The sequence below is a fragment of the Amphiprion ocellaris genome, chromosome 13 (genome assembly GCF_022539595.1).
Source record: "Amphiprion ocellaris isolate individual 3 ecotype Okinawa chromosome 13, ASM2253959v1, whole genome shotgun sequence".
Taxonomy (NCBI): Eukaryota; Metazoa; Chordata; class Actinopteri; family Pomacentridae; genus Amphiprion; species Amphiprion ocellaris.
The window spans coordinates 19,848,938-19,868,113 of NC_072778.1; the positions used below are offsets into that span (position 1 = coordinate 19,848,938).

Below are 19,176 nucleotides of genomic sequence, written 5' to 3' on the forward strand. Positions count from 1 at the left end.
TAAATTAACCAGTCAAATGCACACACACACACACACACACAGGGGTGGTAATCAATGATACCTGGAGCCTGCTGAGATGCAGGGGAAGGAAATACACACAGTCACACCAAGGGCATTGTTCATTTAATGAACAGAGGAAGCCAGACATATCAGCATAGCAGTTAAATATCTGTGCAACCAGGATGGAAATAGAAGAATAGTGATAAAGAACTGGCAAATAGTGGCTGACAGTAGCATGGTGAGTACAGTAAGTTGTCACTGCCCTGCACTTCCAGTTTACAGAGGCAGAGCCAAAACCAACAGCAAACTCAAAGCACAATAAAGTTGTGAATCAATGGACTGCAGTACGTGAGCAGTGCTGAACCAGCTGTTTTCAAGGAGATCTACACACAACAGTAGATCACACTGAGGGAAAGACAGAATGTGTGCATTTGTGTTTTGATTCTGCTCTTCGTGCCCTGTGGCCAATCGGGGCTCAGATAATCATCGTGAATTAGGATAAATAAACTTCAGAGGATGCCAGCAGACAGTCGTTGCATGCGATCATAGCAGGAGCCCTCGGGCTAAATGCCAGCATGCAAAAGTGACAGTGGCATCAGAGAGTCTCAGAGGAGGGCAGCAGAGGCAGATACAAAGATATATAGACACTAGGCCTATGGAGAGCACTTGAGAGAGATTGTCTGTGGAAAGGATAACTCAAAGATAAGAAAGTCTTTCCATAATGAGGAGAAGAGAGGTCTAACAAAAGGGAGAGAAAGGACAGAGTGGAGTAGTAATGAATAGAGGGTGTATTGACAAAAGTTAGACTAACTTTTGCCTCATACACACTTTTTTTCCTGGTCATTATACACAGTCTGTGGTCAGTCTTCGCTCAAAAAGCCCTGCTCACTAATAAATACACAAGACGGATGAGTTCAGGGAGTTAATCATCTCTGGGTGTTAATGTCACAGCCTACAGACAGACATGACAAACTCCCTGTACATCAATGTGTGGCCGCTCTGCTTCCTCCCTGAGGCTCTGCCACCGCTGGCTTGCTTCCATGTGGGACGTTGTACTGCAGAGTGAGTGTGAGAGAGAAGATGGTGCCATCATAATTCCTTTCAAATGAGAAAAAAATGTGCTCTTGTCACTTTGCAGTATCAGATTTGGATCAGGATTTAAAATGTGTCTGTGGGGATTAAAATGCTTTATATGAAAAAGTACAAAATAGTGGTCTGGAGCTAGGGAGCTGAAAACAGACAATGTGGGTGTAGCAGTCAGACATTTAGGGAAACACAATGGCTTTCGTTCTGTGAGTCACATTAGACAGTTGATGCTAACAACATGTTTGTGCATTAGATAAGAGTAGGAGATGGAGTTTAGAGGCAAGTATCAAAGTTTGGAATAGGAGTGAAAACTCGGTTATCATGTTTTTGTAATCTGTACAATGTAAATACAGCAAACTGAAGTGATGAATAGGTTAATCACTGATCTTTAGGGCTACTGTTATGTGTATTTATCTAACTTTGGATAAAGCCAGTCTTGCTATTTACCCCTGGTCCCACTTTCAGAGCTAATAATTTGATTATTGGATCTGGCATTTGCATTAGTTTTTTTGTTCTTTTTTTTTTTTTTTTCAATTAACAGCATTGGGTTTTTTTGGACCAATTCCAGACATAGAAGCTCATTAAAAATGTGCTACTTTCACTTGAATGTAGCCACATCTCTTTATTTATGGTCACTCAGTGGACTGGGGGAATGTCCTGTCCGCTGTCATATCTGATTAGTTAGACATCACAAATAATAGCCTATCAGTGCTGAAGTATAAATGTTGAAAGGACGTTATATTTTGAAAAAAAACAATGTTATCCTAAATTTGTTCTGAAAATGTACATTGGAAAAAGTCCCAGCGACATCTCAGAAGGCAGCCAGCCAGACTTGTACCACACATTTCTTTCTTTTTTCTATTTTTTTAAATTTCAGTTTTATTGTTAGTACTGTCAATTCACTCTTACCACGATTAGTTTATACTCCTTATACACTCCATCTTCACTACTCTTTTTATTCTAGTTGTCTAGTCTGTTATGTTTTTTTAGCTGTATCTGGCATTAGAGGTTCCTTTTGGATTCAAAAAGTTCTATATTATCTTTAATATTGATAATCAGTCTCCTTGATTACTAGTAATCAGTATTGTTATTTGCTCTGAAAAGAAGGAACATATCCTTCGTTCCCTAGTTTTTATGATAAGCTAAACTAACTGACTCAGTATGCTACAAAATAACCTATTCTCTTCCAATACAAGCATATGCATTGCTGTTTTTAACATGGATTAGCAACTGTAATTAATTGGTTTTATTTTTCTTACTTTTTGTTTAGAACGAGTAGCTGAACCTGGCAGATATGGAGACCCAGGAACTAAATCCCACGCTGGCTCAGCCAAGAAGACGGTACAAGATGGTGAGTTTGAGCAATTTTCATCAGGGTGTGGGAATATTTTTTCTTTTTTTTTTTTATTGGCAGTTATTTTCAGTGACTGGACTTGATACTGTAACTATCCTCGTCTCATTCTTAAAGCTGATTTGTCTTCTCTGATGCAGCTCATATCCTGCACTATATTGTTTGGCTATAATGACCTGAGTGCTCATCTACTTGTTTTATAATAATGAGATGCACAGACTGGTCATTCTGGATTATCTGTTTTAATGAGATATAAATGCTTTGGCAACAGACTGTGTCATTACGTTACAGTGACCTTAAACTGTTCTGCTCTGCTGTTGCAGCTCCCACAAATCAGTCGAAATAATACAGCGGTACTTTGCCCAAATAGATCCTCAGCCTTTTTTCAGGTTATGTGCAGAGATATCAGCATTAAAAGAAGAGCTTATTCACACAACGGTCAGAGGCAGATTTAGCCAATGGGCCAGACAAACCCGTCTATTCTGATGTTTCTGTGTTTAGCTCAGCAGAGCTAATGTTGATGCAGTTCACTGGAATCCTCTGTTATGTGTTTGGTTTGAAATGACCAGAAATAATATCAAAACATTTAGTTTTTTCATTCTCAGTACCAAAGAGAGTGACAGCAAATGTATATACATTTTGCACTATATAGAAAAGGCATCCAGTTAATTTACATGCATTCAGCTAATGTCTTTTATGATTGTGCTTGTGAGATTTTATTTGAGCATACAAATATTTATACATGTGTGTTCCTTCAGCAAGGCACATATTTAGTCTTAATTAATGGAGAATGTGGAGAAAGAAAAATGATTCATTATTCAGAAATATTTCACAGCACACCTCATTGATTATTCAGTGTTTAAACTTAATAAGTAGTGTGAGACGACAATATGAAAGACTTTCTTATTTACTTTTTAGCTAAGGTAGGTCCTTGATTATTATTTGATTTCATGAATACTGTAAAAACAGGAATTATTGACATAATTTTATTACATGATTTATATACAGTATAAATGATTAAAATATGGTTTAGGTTTTCACATTAGATTTTGAGCATTTTATGTTCCACTTCTAAGTATCTGAGTGAGAGTTTTAGTCAAAATAGCATGTGCACCGGACACACCAGAAACAGTTCATGTTTTCCACATCCATATCTGCAGGGTGCACTCAGCTCTGTTAATACTACATTAGGCCCATGCCGGTCTAAACCAATCATTTCAAATACACAGAAAAACAAATGGGGCAATATTTACAGCATAGAGCAGCTTCTTACAGATTGTAATGTAACACTCTGTCAGTGAATATTCCTGAGGTGTCACAGTGGTTGGATATAGCACAGGATTTCTGAAGAATTTAGAACCTAGCTCTCTCTAGTAAAAGCATTCACAAATCAGTGCACCTCCAAAGTCCTGCAGCGACTACTTAAATGACATCACTGTTAATGATGAATAATAAAGTCATGGATGCCGAGAAGCTTCTTCCACAGCCTCTCCTCATACCAAACATTTGTTTATAGCACTGACTGTTTTTGTGTTGTACACTAATTGCCCTTAAAGACCCTTCTGTATGTGTCCATGGCATCCACTTTAACGCTTTCCATTTCCATGCAATATATTCTGGTAGTGTCACCATGCATTTTGAAAAAGGGTGTTGCATTTCCAGCTCCTCATTTGCTTGAACTTAAGGTCTATAGGCTACCTTTTTTATGTGAGGGGGCATTGAGGGTGACCCGCCGTCTCTGGAAACTATTACCAATGTAAAATTAAGACAGATTCAGCAACTGCCAGACTCATTTCTCTCCTCAAATGTTTTCAGAAACATGTTTTGGTAAACTGCTTTAATAGAAGAGAAAATTTCCAAATGGGCCACCACGATGGTCCAGTTTCAAATCCAAGCCCAGGCAGCCTCTGAGTGAAGGGTTCTGCCAATCAGGTGCAGCCAGCATTTTTATAGTTATAGAAGGGTAAAGCTTGTGTTTTATTCCTGTTGTGTGCCTGTCAATCATCTGTCATCTGTCATCCAATGTTCCCTCATGACAAAAAATGCCCCTGTGGATGTTTGCAATCATGTTTCTTTACTCACATGTTAACATATGGTTAAAAAAAAAATAATACCAATAGAAATTTTATGTCAGTGATTAAATTAAGTGTTTTTTTGACTTTAGAGCAGAGTTGAATGAAGTACTAAATTATTTTCTCGACTGCATGTATTTCTGTTAGCATTATAACAGAAAGTATAACTGACTGGCCCAATAGTACTGTTTCATTCACTGCTTCACATAATACAGCCAAGATCTTACAATATCATATTACAGAAAGCAAACAAACAAATCAAATGATGCCCTTTGAATAAGTGCTTGATTAGAATTCATTTTCACTAAAAATATTTAGCTTGGAAAATGCTATCTTTTTACTTCAGAATACCAATGACGGGTGCTCTCAAAATGATTTCGAGCAGGAATGACTTAAAGAGGAGAATGACTTTATTTAGGATGATTATTGCACTGGGGCTGCAGCACAATTCAGTCAAGTTTTTAAATAAAATTGTAATCTGTTTTATTCATTAAATGACTATTCATAAAAGATGTGACTGTTTTGTAATTATTATCCATGATATCTACTATTATGGCACTAAAAAAAGCAATCACCCGTTATTGTTCTATGTATTTGTTCAGCTAATGTTACTACAAATGCAGAAATTCTTCTCCCAACTAGGCCCAATGTTGAAACATTACATTATATCCCCTAAAAACTTACTAAAAACATAAACATTTGAAGAATCTTTCCCTTCCACATCATAGATCTCCCACAACAATATCAGAATTAAGCAGACTAATTAATCCCTGTGCCATGAGTTGTGGGGGAGACTTTCAGGGTGAAAAAGAAGGCTAATATATTTCACGATGGAACAAGTTCATCATGCACACTCACCTGAAGTTACAGACATGGTTCGCCCTTAAAACTCAGCACAACAGAGTTAGCCCTTTCAAAAGCACAGCTGATGCCAATAAGAGTGCTCGAAACATGGAAGATTAGTTTTGCCATAACAAGGATCCACAGTGCTGCATAAATGACAAAGCTGGCAAATAGAAATCTAAATGGGGAACCAATTGGTAAATCAAAATGCAAATTGAAATGCGATTGCCGTCAGCAACCACACATTTTGTTCTCTGTCATGTAATTACTAAACCAGTTCCACATGGCAACCAAAGGTAATCTGAAGTGTCAAGTATCAAAGCCTAGAAAAAGCTACAGAAAGAACCACCTCAGTGTTGTGCTGCTGTGAAAGAGAGGAAGGAAAGGTAGTTTTTCAGTACATCTTCACATACTGCAGTCAATTCAAACAGATTTTCAACAAAACTGTGGTGAAAATGTATTTATTTTTAGGTTTTTTTTGCAGATTTTCTTGCTTTCAGTGGCATCTTGATGCTGAAATTTGTTTCGGTTACAACACTGCAGTGCTACGTATGTTTTAGTTTGCAGGTAGTGCTGCTCTCTGACAGGGAGAAAGTAAAAGATTTAAACTTAACATACTGTGTATTGGAAGTGGCTCTGTTCTGTACATGAAAATGAGAGCCAGAAATCTCGGTAGCTGGTGTAGAAATAGAAGTGAGCCACTAATGTTGACCCCTCGTGTGCTATTGGGCAAACAGGCTTCACCCGTTTTCCTTTAAATAGAGCATAATGTGAGAACTTCAAATACTTATCAAATAATCTCACGCTCCATTCATCTCTTGTCTGCTGTGTGGTTTGAGTAACTGTAGGATATAGTAGTCATGCTGGGGGCGTAATGTGTTCAACTCAGCACAAAGTAGGATGAAAAGGATTTTTAAACTGTGTTAAAGTGAAGGGAGTCGAGCCTGTCTGTCACATTTGTTGTGTAAAAAGATGGTATAATGGACGCACAGTTTTGTATGTTAACTGTTTGTCACATTTTTTGAATAGCATGGTGAAAATGTGTTAATAATAACAAGAGAGGAGAGGAGATGGAAGTAGTGGAGAAACAGGGCTGTGATGTGCTCTAGTTCATTCATGTCTACACACACACACACACACACGCACACACCCACACACACACGTACATTCTTCAGCTTCAGATTAATGAATGCCACAGTCTAGGACAGTGCAAAAACATTTAATTATCTCTGACACTGAAGGGTGAGGCAAGAGGTCAGATCCGTGTGTGTGTGTGTGTCAGCGAGGAAGGAAGAAGAAAAGGGATCACAGTGTGTCAATGAGCCAAAGAATCGTGCTGTAAGTCAGCCTTGTGGTCTTTCATCGTGACCTCTCCTGAAACTGACTAAAGGTCGAACTGACACAAACTCCTTGTCTGGCAGCAGTACATGGACAGTTAAGTGCCTCGAGGGTCTTTTTTTTTTTAATGCAGAAAATAAGTGACCACTTGACATTGTACAAGTGTTAAAAAAAATGAGAAGTTTTTAAAGAAGACGTAGAAAATCTAGAGTGGATCAAAGGAAAACTGTCTCTTGCTCTGCAACTGCTAAACATTCACCTGTGGCAAGGACTGCAACTAACAAAGATTTTCATTGTCAAGTAACCTGTTGAAACATTGATCAATGCTTCCTAACATCCGAGATGACATCTGCAAAAATCTTGTTTTGCCCACAACCAATAGATATTTAGTTCACTTCACAGAGGAGTAAAGAAACTGGAAATTATACAAATTTTAGAAGCTTGAATCACAGAATTATGACTCTTTTAAAAAAAAAAAACTCATGACTTTTTAGTGTACTAGATGACAACTGATCGATTAATTACTGCACCTTTACTAGTGACCCAATCATCATCAACCAGCCAGAAATTCAGTGCCTTTAATGTCTCTTGTTTTGCATTACTTTGATTATAATACAAAAAAGCAGCATTTTATTTTTGCATTAAAATACTAGTTATCTGAGACATACAACCTTTGATAAAATAAGTGATGCACATTAAAGTGACCTCAAGCTCTGTACTTGTAAATCTATTTATGATGTCAGTGTTTGCCTGTTGGTCCATCATGAGGTTCATACTAAAATATTTTTCAAAATGCTTGAGAAATTGGACACATTTTGGAATAAATATTCATGGTCCCTAAAGGATGAATGTTAATGATTTTGATCGTCCAACTATTTCTCTAATGAGGTTCAGATTTGGGATTCATTGTGAATCTCAATATTACATTTCAAAGAAATAATCATTTAACACATTCATTCATAATCAAACACATAACAGCCCAGTTTATTTCGGATTTATTCAAGAGTGAAACTAAAAGCTTAAGATTCAAACTAAGTATGGAGTCAATGTAAGAAAATATTAACCTGCAGGTGATAAACTGATTTTGTGTGACAGCTCACCTGTCTGAGGTGAAGGAAAGTACACAGTAAGACTTGCTGTCACAGTCTGTATTTGCCGATCCTGATTGATCCTGTCTCCATGTCAGGGATAATTTATAATTATAACTAATAAATTAAGTTAGTGATGTTGCTCTATGTGTGAATGCATGCAGCTCTTCCTATCTTCAGAGACACTTGTGGGTCCCTCTGCTGTCTGTTGCTGCAGGTGTGTAATAAATTAAGAGAAAATAGTCCTAAACAGCTGGAAGCAACAATCTAAATGGCCATTTTCACTTATCTGATTCAAGAAGTAGCTTCACAGTGTGATTTTCCGTCAAATCCTGGCCTGGACTGATTACTTCTCCATGTTCTCTTGAGAATAATTTATAAGTGTCTACTGAAATTACTGGCGCTGTTGGTCCAGCTCTTTCTCTGTGGAGATGCTGGTGGATCCTGCTGCTCTCTGATGTTGCCAGTAGTAAACAAACTGAGAGGAAATAGTCCTAACCATATTTTTGGGGAACAAAACCTTGTATGACATTCATTGTTGATGAGTATCGTTAATGTTAGCTGTTAGTGCCTGTCTTTGTTGCAGTAAAGCTTTTTTTTTATTATGGACATTACATTTTGTGGCCTGTTATATTTAAAATTTAAGAAGCAAAATGATTGACTGAAGAGTGTTGTGATTTTAGCACACAAACTCTGCATTAGGCCTCTCTGTGATGTTTTTAGATGAATATTGGAGCTGAAATGTGGAAAAATTGATCCCTACATCACTGCACACAACTCGAAAAAATGTTGTTTGAGCGTGTCTATTACTGTCCAGGTGCTGCTGAGACTTCCGCTTTGTTGAAAATGATATAGAAATGTTACTTAAGTCCAACCGAATATTAGATTGCCAGTGCGACTTTTATGGAAAAATGACCAGGGTGCACATTTAGATATGAAGCCAACACAATCATTGGCCATAAGATTACTGGAATGAAGTGCATATTTGAAAGGGACTTTATCTTGCTTACAGTTAACGCCAATCTATATTTGTACAATAGCTGTACAATAATAATAATATTTCATTTAAGAAAGATGCAAGGGAAACATTTTCCTCTGCTCCTTCCTGCTTTCTGTCTGAATTATTTAAACTATCAACAGACAGTGTTGTGGTGGGGATTAGACAAGTTTTTCGTAAAAATTAATGTTGTACACAGTATAAATGTTGAACTTGAGGTAGGCTGAACTCTATTCTGCATTATTTCTACTTTCTCAGTTCTTCTTGATGGTGATTAGAATAGTGAACACACTTCAAACAAAGAAGGTTGTGTATAACTTTGTTTAGACTGTGACAATTAGCATCTTCTACCTGAAATTAATGCCCTCTGGTAGTCATGTTGTCCTTAAATGCATCTTTGCCATTTTGCTTTGAAGCTGGCTTCAAAGACTATTTGATTATTTGTTTTCATAGTGTCCCTTTAAAACCGCTTTGCTGCCAGCAATAGTTTCACAAAACATCCACTTTTTTGGGGGATTATCACAATATAGTGTGAGTGTGCGTGCACTGTTGTGTGTATAATGGTTGTGTGGCAGTGATGAATATTCAGCTTGTAAGCAATAGTCAATAGCCTCTCCCTCCAGATATTTTTCTCACGTAACCCACTGTGGCTTCTTCTCTGACACTCAAACTGGAACAGTCTGTTTATCTTCTCCATTCCTCAGTTACATCCACAATAATATGATTTGCCCATGTTTTCAATAATTAATTTTCTGGATGGTGACTCTGTTCTATCACTGCGTCCTCCCAGAGGCCCTCTCAGTGCTTTCATCCCTCCATCATTCCTCCCTGACATCCCTCGCTCTAGTGCCTCTCTCAGGCCAAACAGTCAGACCCCGAGGAACGTTCACAGAGCAAAGGAGATTTTAATCTCCTCCTGATCTGTTTGTCGTTTAACTCTCTTTCTCTATCTCGTTTTTCTCTGTAACCCCCCCAGGTAAAAGAGAAGAACCACCTTTTTAATTAGTTTATCAAAGCCTGAAAGTGATGCTCATTTTTCTAATAACAGTTCTGAATTTGTCCTTTGGGAATGCTTGCTGGAGTTGTTGTTTATTCAATTTCAGACTTGTTTATTTGCTCTCAGGAAAAGCAGCAGGAGAAAGCAAACAATGGAGAGCAATGGAGGACCATGTGGATGAAGGAGCACACACACCAATACACACAAGTTAGTAAAACACCTCGTTGACCCATGTCCAGCTCAGCAGCAATTAATTTGAGGTCACTGTCTACTCTCTGACAGGGCTTGTTGGCAATGTGGCCTCTTCTGTTGGACTCTGACTATCTTTATTATCCAATCACTGTGCTTTATCCTGGCGTTGGTCCAGCATTAGAGGGCACAGGAAGAGTGTTTTATCTTCCATCCTACCTTCCTCCTTTCCAACCACTTTCTCCTGTCTCTGAAAGAACATTAAGGTTCAAAATGAGGGGCAACAAAAAAAATATCTTGAGAAGACAAAAAGTGAACGAGAAGGGCAATTTACTGTCAACTGTAAGCATAATAAAATTTTACAGCCACGAGTACAGTGTGTTTTTCTGCCACTTAGAAATATTGCAGCAATTAAATGGCCGAAAGTAGGTTCAGAGTTTGAACATCCAGGAACCTTTTAAAGAAGGGCTTTTAGTAGGTTGTATTAATATTTAATGAATGTAACGATGCTGTCACTCTGGTATGGTTAAAGGTGATCGAGTTCATGAATAGCAGAAGCAATACAACGTTGCTTTCACTGATATTCCCCCATCGGAAGTATTCAGGCGAACAAAACATGACATAAATAGCTGACTGTTGATAGACTGCATAATGTGTCTCCAATTAGTCTTAATAATGGCTCGTAGCTGGTGTTGTTATCATACCTTTGGTCTTAAATGTAACTTCCTGCAGGAGACATGTTGCTGGATATGCACAGACAAGCACACATGTTAAAAATAATGTATATTTTTTCACAGTGACAAGTGTATAATCTGTCATGAATAAAGACTTCATTTCATTTAAAAATCAAACATCCAGTTTTTGAAAGCACAAACAAAAATCCCTGCTGTCATAAAATAGCTGATTTTCCTATTATTATTCAACTGTTGTAATTTGTCAGTGAGGTAGAGCGTGGGCAGAAACATGGTACAGTGGATATATTGTACCACACGCACACACCGAGGTACAACACTATGAAAGCTTGGATTACAATATGATGATGAGAGCTCTTGAGACTTGACTTGTGAGACATTTATTGAAACCTCAGTGTGCAAAGACATGCGTTTCTATGACAAAACATTTACATAAGGCTTTATATGTGCTCAGAAGGCTTATGGATTCCTTACAGATGTCCACATATGTGCTATATATGGACATGGCTTTCACTTGAGCATGAAGATTACTTTGATCTTCATGTTCAGTCAGATGAAACTTATTTTTTCTCACTAAGACGCAACTCAGCATTTGATTTCAGCAGGGAATATATTTTCTTTTATGTACTTGCTGTGCGCTTTGAGCATGAGCTACCAACCAAGGAGCATATTGATCCCCCCACAGTATATAACAGCAGATCTGACCAGATGGTAGCTGGGTTGATGCTGGGTGTGCAACAACAGCAGAGTGTTCAAAGCATGCAGCAACACAGCAGTGAACAACCAAGCAGTGTCCATATCAACAGTTTCTGAAAGTCTGATTAAAGAAAGTCATTTAGTTTGGCCATCAGAGGGCCACAGCGTCACATTTCTAGTGTTAGTTTTACTGCACGGTTAAAATGCACATTAGGAAGTGCAAATACACCACAATACAAATTAGTTTAAAGAGCTTAGACAACAAAGTAGTGTTTCTGTTGAAGCAAATGTTTAAAAATGACAAGCAGCAACAAATAAATGTGTTCAGCTTGAATTCAAATAGAGGACGTTTGTGTCCATTTGCTAATGATCTGTTGGTGTCGTGCCCTCGCCATCCTCAGCCAAGGCTCTGCCAGCTCCTCCATCTGTCTCACCCCAACAGACTGGTAACCCTGCACCCGGGTCATCAGTCATCCTTACACATGTCCAAGGACAATGGCGAGACAAATGACTGGTAGTGTCTGTGGGCAAAACTGTTGCTGCTCTTCACAAGCCAGCATAGTCTTACAAAAGTATAATAGTTCTATTGGTTCACAATGCGAAATGTATTATTTCCACAAAAAAGACTGTAAAATTGTGAGAAAGCTTTTTGGCAATGCAAAAGACAACTTGATTTTTATGTGTAGTGTTTCAAATCCAAACCATAATCTTTTCTTATAGCTACTCAGGTAGTTTCAGAGTCTAAACTTAACAATTTTTCTAGTATAAACAAATCACAAAGGAAATCCCACAGAAGTATGCTACAACAGTTCAACCTTGTTCTTCTTTTCATGCATAAAGAGAAAGAAACTTGTGAATCAGTAGATGAAAATATATTTTACAACTTACTGTGAAAGTAATATGTTTTTGCGCTGTGGACCAACACTGCTATCACACATTTTCGTGTGAGACTGCGTTGCCACAACAGTAACTGTGACAATATTGAGAACACATGTGATCTATTTTTCTTCTTCATCTGCTTCTGATTTTAAAGTACAGTGTCGTCACAGTTTCTTCACTAAGTGGCGATACATGAGGAATCATAATATTTTCTTCATGCTCTCACACACAGGCACCAATCCTTTGCACTTGTTCATTTGGAGAAATCTTATTAGCAGCAGGCAACCTTTTTCATTTCCATAAATCAATACATTTTCAAGCTAAAAATTGTGGCTTAGACTGTGAAAAGAAGTTTCTCTTTGGCACTGTGGGATGAATTGATATGCAAAAAGGCATGTCAGGTTTTATTGCTCATGCATATTGACTTAGTCACACACGCACACAAATGAGAGTAAAGTCATACTTAAGATCAGAAAGATGAGAGAGGAATAAAAGCAGATGAGGGACTCATATTGAGGAAGGTAAAAGAGGTGGCAAGTGTGTGCTGCAGTGCTCCTGCATTACAATTGATTGGCTGGTTTAACCACCAGTGCTGCTCACTCATGCTTTAAATAGATGGATAAAACTCTCTTTTACCCAGCACTCTGGTGTTCGCTTCTCCTCCCTGCCAGCTCCTCGTCCCTCTCGTCCTGTTATATTCCCTTCTACTCTCTTTTCCTCTCTTTCCATATCTTTTCCTTCTTTCTTCGTTTATTCTCTTTTATTATCTTTCCTGTGCTCCTCTCCACTGCTTATTTTCTTTTCTCTCCTTTTCTCCTCTACTCTTATTTTCGCCTCTCTTTTCCTCTCCTCTCTGGTTTAGTTGTCATCTTTCCACCTTTGTTTTAACCTCTCCTCTCTGTTCCTCTCTTTCCATGCCTTTTCCCTCTTTTATTCTCATTTATTGTCCTTTCTCCGCTCTTCTCTCCTCTTCACTGCTTATTGTTTTTCTTTTCTCCACTTTTCTCCTCTCCTCTTATTGTCTCTTTCTTTTCTTCTCCTCCCTTCTTTTCTTGTCATCTCTCCTCCTATATGTTGACCTCTCCTCTCTTCTGCTCACATTTCCTCTCCTTCCATACCCTTTCCTTTTTTCTTCTACTTTCACCAGTTTCCTCCTCTCCGTTCCACCGATTACCTCTCAACTGCTTATTGTTTTTTTCCTCCTCTTTTCTGTTCTCCTCTTATTTTCCTCTTCTCCTCCCTCCTTTCCTTGCCATCTCTTCTCTATTTTCTCCTTTCTTCTCCACTCATATACATCATAAATATTCAAATCACCTCAGCTGAAAACCATTCCTCCCTCCGAGCATTATTGTGTCTACAAGTTAACACATTTTGCTGTTTATGAGAGACTTATCTGCATAAAACTTGCCCACGTGCTGCTGTGTGAATTTGGGTGTGCAGGTAAATAAACCGACTTGCTCATTTGTATGTGTGTGCGCGTCTGATTTCCAATTTGTCTGAAAGTGGAGGTCACGCAATAATCCCAAATTGTCCTCCAATCTTCCGTTAACCAGATACGAGCCTCCTTTTTACCTCCATCCTTCCTCTCTCACTTTCTCCTCTTTCCCTTCAACTCTCATTTCCTTGCGGTAGTAATGCCATTTTTTCTGCTAAGTGAAATAAGATGGGTTTCCTCCAGCACTGATAGATGGAGGTGAGGACATGCCCAAATCAGCAGGCAACAGGAACACACTGCACAACAGACAGCTATCAGGAGGAAGGTTGACATATCATCTCTCTGCTTTCTGGAGAATATCAGAGGGCACACAGGCTTGCAAATGTGTTTTTGCATCTGTGTATGTGTCACAGATTGTAAGAAAAAAAGTGTGTTGCTCAGTTATGACAGATGTGTACAGATGATTATGAATCTCTCCCCTTCTAGACTATCTAACATTCACCATCTTTACTGTTTGGTTAGTTCCATTCCCTCGAAGATAAAGAAGGCTCTTCTATATTCTCTGGCAGCTCCAGATATATTAAGAGTAACATGTGTTTTAAATTTTTATGTGTAGATTGTTCAGATTACAGCGTTGCCACAAGCGAACAGAAGAAAACAATGCCGATGGAGTCTCTGGCTGATTTAATGCTGATAAACTAGTATGTAAACAGCAGCGCAGTGTGTGATCAGGTCAGAAACTAGTTGATGTTCACATCAGACACCAGCTGTGGCTCAAACACAACCCATTAGGTCGCTAATGGAGACAAGGCCACTCTTGTTTTATGATGTTAACAGCCACATGGTAATGACTTGTACATAATGCAGGGCTTTGATCTATACACTCTGTACTCAGTCTTAATTAACTCGGGATTTGAAATCATTTTTAATCTGTGCATCATACTGATGGCATGTGGTCTCTGTATGTGGTTTAAACCCATTAAAACCAATGTCTTTGATCTCTTTTTATTGGCTTTGTCCTTTTAGTTGGTTTTGTTCATTATAAAGGCTTTCATCTTTATTACATATCGAGTGCAGACTGTAAATGAAAGGATCACCATGGCCAGTTGTCCAGTGCCTAACGTTTTCCTGTCTCTCACTCCATTTGTACTAAATGCTCTCACCTCTTTCTTTTACTGTCACTGTCTTTTTCACCTCCTCCACCTCCTTTCTCTTTGCTCCAGTCTGTCAAATGAAAGCGAGTTTATGCTGTTAGCCTAGTGTGAAATGACACAATGCTCAGAGTCAATGAGCTGCTTTGATCTTTTGTCATCTTGGACACCAGCCAGCTGTGCCTGGCTGCCACGGCAATAATGTCACACTGGAGATTGATTTGGAAGAAGATGGGGTCGACGCTCAGAGAGAATAGTCCTCATTAAGCAGCTCACAATGCAGAAAACTCAACGTTTACTTCATACCTTTTACCATTCTCCTTCTCCGTCTTTTGCTCCAACTCATTATTTTTCTGCCTGCTTCAGTTACTAGAACAAGAGAGTCTGCCAGCTGTAAAACCAAAGGAACAGCTTGATGTTTTGCTGCATCAACTTTCAACTTCAGCACTACGTTGTGCTGATTCTCCTGTTTTGCATGTTTCTGCAAACTTATTTCTGCAGTTCAGAGATGAAGTTTGTCCCTGCTTTCTCCCTCTAGGCCCAGATGCCACCAAGGATCCCTGTCTGAAGGTGCGCTGTCCTCCTCACAAAGTGTGTGTCAGCCATGACTACCAGACAGCCATCTGCACCAATCACAAGCAGCCAGCCCACAGGTGAGTCAGGTGACACATTTTAACCCACACTTTTGTTAATACTGGCTGCTATATGTAAGAAATAATACAAAACATTTCAAAATCAATCAGTTGTTGTATTTTAGTTTCTTTGTCCATTATACTGGCGTCAATAAATGCCTGTACAGAAGGAAAAATAGAAAAGTATCGAAGTTCTAACCTTTCTCTTTGCTTCTTGCAACTTGATAGAGATAATAATAAAAAAATGACTAAAATGTATTGATATAACATCAAATAAGTATGTTGACTTTGCGTAAGTATACATTCTTTGTTTGTTAAAAAGAAATTATGAAGAAAGCATGCATGCACGTTGTGTTATCATACATATTGACATTCTACTCTCTATATATGTTTGGCATGATTTAGATGCCAGAGAGGAGAGTTTGATTAATTTGATACATAAAAAGCACCATCTGGATCAATAAGAGACATTGATCACATAGTATGATGATCCGTTGTGTTTAACCATTTTTCACTGCTGATGTCTCTGCGACAACAAAAAGACCTCATTCAAAAAACTTCTGGAGCTTCCAAATCATGTTATGTGCAATTCTTATAAAATTACTGGCCAGTGCTATGTTCACTGCCGCTTTGTTGGAGTTCTGCCCGGAGAATGAGAGGGTCACCTCTTCGCAACTGCTTGTTGCAGAGGGGAAAACTCTGACTGTTGCTCGTAAACCAAGCAGCAACTCAGAGTACTCAGCCTTCTTGGAGTCTGGGTGGTGTCCTGGAAGAGGTGGCACCTGGGAAATCCAGAGTTCTCCTGGGTGACTTCACTGCTCACATGGGCAATGACAGAAAAACCTGGAAGGGGGTGATTGGGAGGAACGGCCTGCTCGATATGAACCCGAGTGGTGGTTTGTTGCTGGACTTCTGTGCTAGTCATAGATTGGCCTGAACAAACACCATGTTCAAGCATAAGGTGGCTCAAAAGTGTACTTGGTACCAGAGCACATTAGGCCAAAGGTCAATCATCGACTTTGTGGATGTGTCACCAGAACTGCGGCTGTATGTCTTGGACACTGGGCTGAAAAAACAAGCAGAGCTGTCAACAAATCACCATCTGGTGGTGAGTTGGATCCAAAGGTTGCCGGACCTGGTGAACCCAAACGTGTGGTGAGGGTGAGCTGGGAATGTCTGGCCTAGGTCCCTGTCCAGGGGATTCAGCTCCCACCTCCGGAAGAGTTTTCCTGCTTCCTGGGGGAAGTTGGGGACATGAAATCTGAGTGGGGCCATGTTCAAACTCTCCATTTCAGTAGCGACTATCAAGAGCCAGAAGGTCACTGGTGCCTGTTGCTACAGCAACCCAAAAAACCCGCTGGTGGTGAAGGAAGCCATCAGGTTTAAGAAGGACACTTTTCAGGCCTGGTTGGCTCAAGGGTCTGGTGGATCAGCCTTTTTACCCTTTCAGAGCTGCTAATTGGGTCAAGGGACTTTGATAAGGCAGTCCACATATATTTTGTGGATTTGGAAAAAGCATATGTACCCTGAGGGCCTCTGTGTGGGTTACTGTCTCTGCGACAACAAACAGAACTCATTCAACAAACTTCTGAAGCTTCCAAATCATGTTTATGCCAATTTTTATAAAATTAGAAAAAGTCACGTAGTATCAAGATGACGACAATGTTTTTTTTAGCAATTAAAGAAGACATCAAACACAACATCAGGGCTAACTCAGCGTCAGTGGTTCAAAAAATTCAATTTCCCAAATACCTCCAGGGCAGGTTGGACAAATTACATCCAGCAAAAACACGATGAAAAGTACCACTTTGTGTTTTGTGTGTTAGCGCTGTGTAAGAACCCATTGTATGTCAGTGACAGAAATACACGTGTATTCTAGACAGCAATTAATTTTAATCACACTATCTGTTTGCTCTGACAGCACCCAATTTGTTTGTGTTTTCAACCATTGCCAAGTTTAAGGTCTTTCAATTTCTCAGTTCAGCAAGCATTTCTCCAAAAAAGGCATCTGAATGTTATTTTTTGTCTCTGTTTTGGGTTTAATTGATTTCCTCAAGTCATTAGCTCCTAAGAATTTTGGATTTAATACATTTCTTTCTGTTGCATTAATTACAAGTTCTATTTACTGCTTAATACATCAAATTATTCACCTGGAATCTGTATTTTCCCAATAGCATCACTCACTGAGGCTTTGGACCATGATATTGTTTTATCTACATGAGTTAAATTAGTTGCAGAATTAGCATAACATGGATTGAGTGTCTTCCCAGAGGGCAAATCCAAACTTTGTTGCTCTAAAGACATTTGCAAGCAGATATTGTGCAATACATTTATTGTACATAGTGATGCGGTATGTTGTAGATGCTATTCGAGGTTCTCTGTACACATTCAGGTGCTTCTGTTGTGTCTTACCAAAATCCATGAGCAAATTAATTTTTTTCTCTACTAAGCAGCTGTCAGCACAAAAATCCCAAGCAGAATTTCTTCTTCTCCCTCTTGAAATTGATAGACTTTTGTAAAAACCGACTTCCCTTATTGGATGATAATGTTTAGCTGCAGGCTTAGACGTCTACATTAGCAGCAAGTCGTAATTCAGAAACCATTACGGAGGCTCAGAATGTTAATTCATGTGCACCTCTGTCCTGCTGTGAGGGGGTTGTAGCACCATCAAATCAGAAACTTTAGAGATTAGAGCACCGTGGGAACTCTCAGCGGGGGGCTGAAGTACAGTGGTGTATGAGGGTGAGGCAAAGAGGGAGACGGAGAGAGATATCACTTTCTTGTGTCACTTTGAGGTGAATCTATCTATAGATCAGCTGTCAACTCTTTCCCATGTAGCTGTCCCTCTACATAAATGTTTGTCGTGCATACACAAATTTCCTTGGCAAATCCCTCCCTTCAATTCACACATAACTTTAACACATGCTTCACTGCATATCTGTAAAAACTACTGGGCTTTATGAGAAGAAGCAAAGCAAAGGATTTGAATAGGGGATAGATAAGGGATGCATTAACCTGCTTCATTGTACTTCTATCATAAAGCTGATAGCATGGTGGTATTTATCAGCATAGTGTGCATGTCTGTTCTGCTTTGGTGGTGACTGTGGCTGAGTCAGTGAGTGTCACACTGTTAAAAAACAGAAATGTGGCTGACATGCTGCCTGGGATTTGAATGTCATAGTTTTGCAGAGCAGAGATGTCGCCCAGGGGACTGTATGATGAAGTGTTGCTTAGTGTGTTTCCTCCACTGAGGTGAGAACTGAGGCAAGGGTTTTCTGTGCTCTCTGTCTGTGTGTGTTTGATTGTCTATCAGTGGGATTGTGTAAAAAAAAACCAAAAAAAAAAAAAACAAAGAAACAAAGCCGAATTTCATGAAGCTTAGTGGAGAGATGGAGGATGGGCAAAGGAAGAGCCCAATAAAATGTTAGTGTGGATCTGATTCACTTTTAAATAATCATAAAAACTGCAGAATAGGGTATTGACCTTGGTGGAGGATACACTCTGGAAGTAGTCGTTAAATTTTCTAATATATTAGACTGATCAGACTTACAGTACATGTTCTGTTATGACTATAATATTATGTCCACATGTCATTATTTTAAATGGTGTTAGTCTTCTTGGGGTTTGTTGTCATTATTAATTATTGTTATTATTATTATTATTATTATTATTATTATAATTATTATTATTATTATTATTATTATTATTATTATTATTATTATTATTATTA

At 38.8% G+C, this 19,176-nt stretch overlaps 1 protein-coding gene across 4 annotated transcripts in view; it reads left to right on the plus strand.

Annotated features, from left to right (window-relative positions):
* spock1 (SPARC (osteonectin), cwcv and kazal like domains proteoglycan 1) overlaps positions 1-19,176 on the plus strand; it is a 116,694-nt gene that overhangs the window by 72,673 nt on the left and 24,845 nt on the right. For 3 of the 4 annotated variants that reach the window (XM_055016767.1, XM_055016769.1, XM_055016768.1), the window contains exons 4-6: positions 2,357-2,437; positions 9,899-9,979; positions 15,353-15,467. In XM_055016767.1, coding sequence (XP_054872742.1) covers positions 2,357-2,437; positions 9,899-9,979; positions 15,353-15,467 — 277 coding nt within the window. The remainder of the gene's footprint in view (positions 1-2,356; positions 2,438-9,898; positions 9,980-15,352; positions 15,468-19,176) is intronic. The other variant, XM_055016770.1, reaches the window with a different exon arrangement.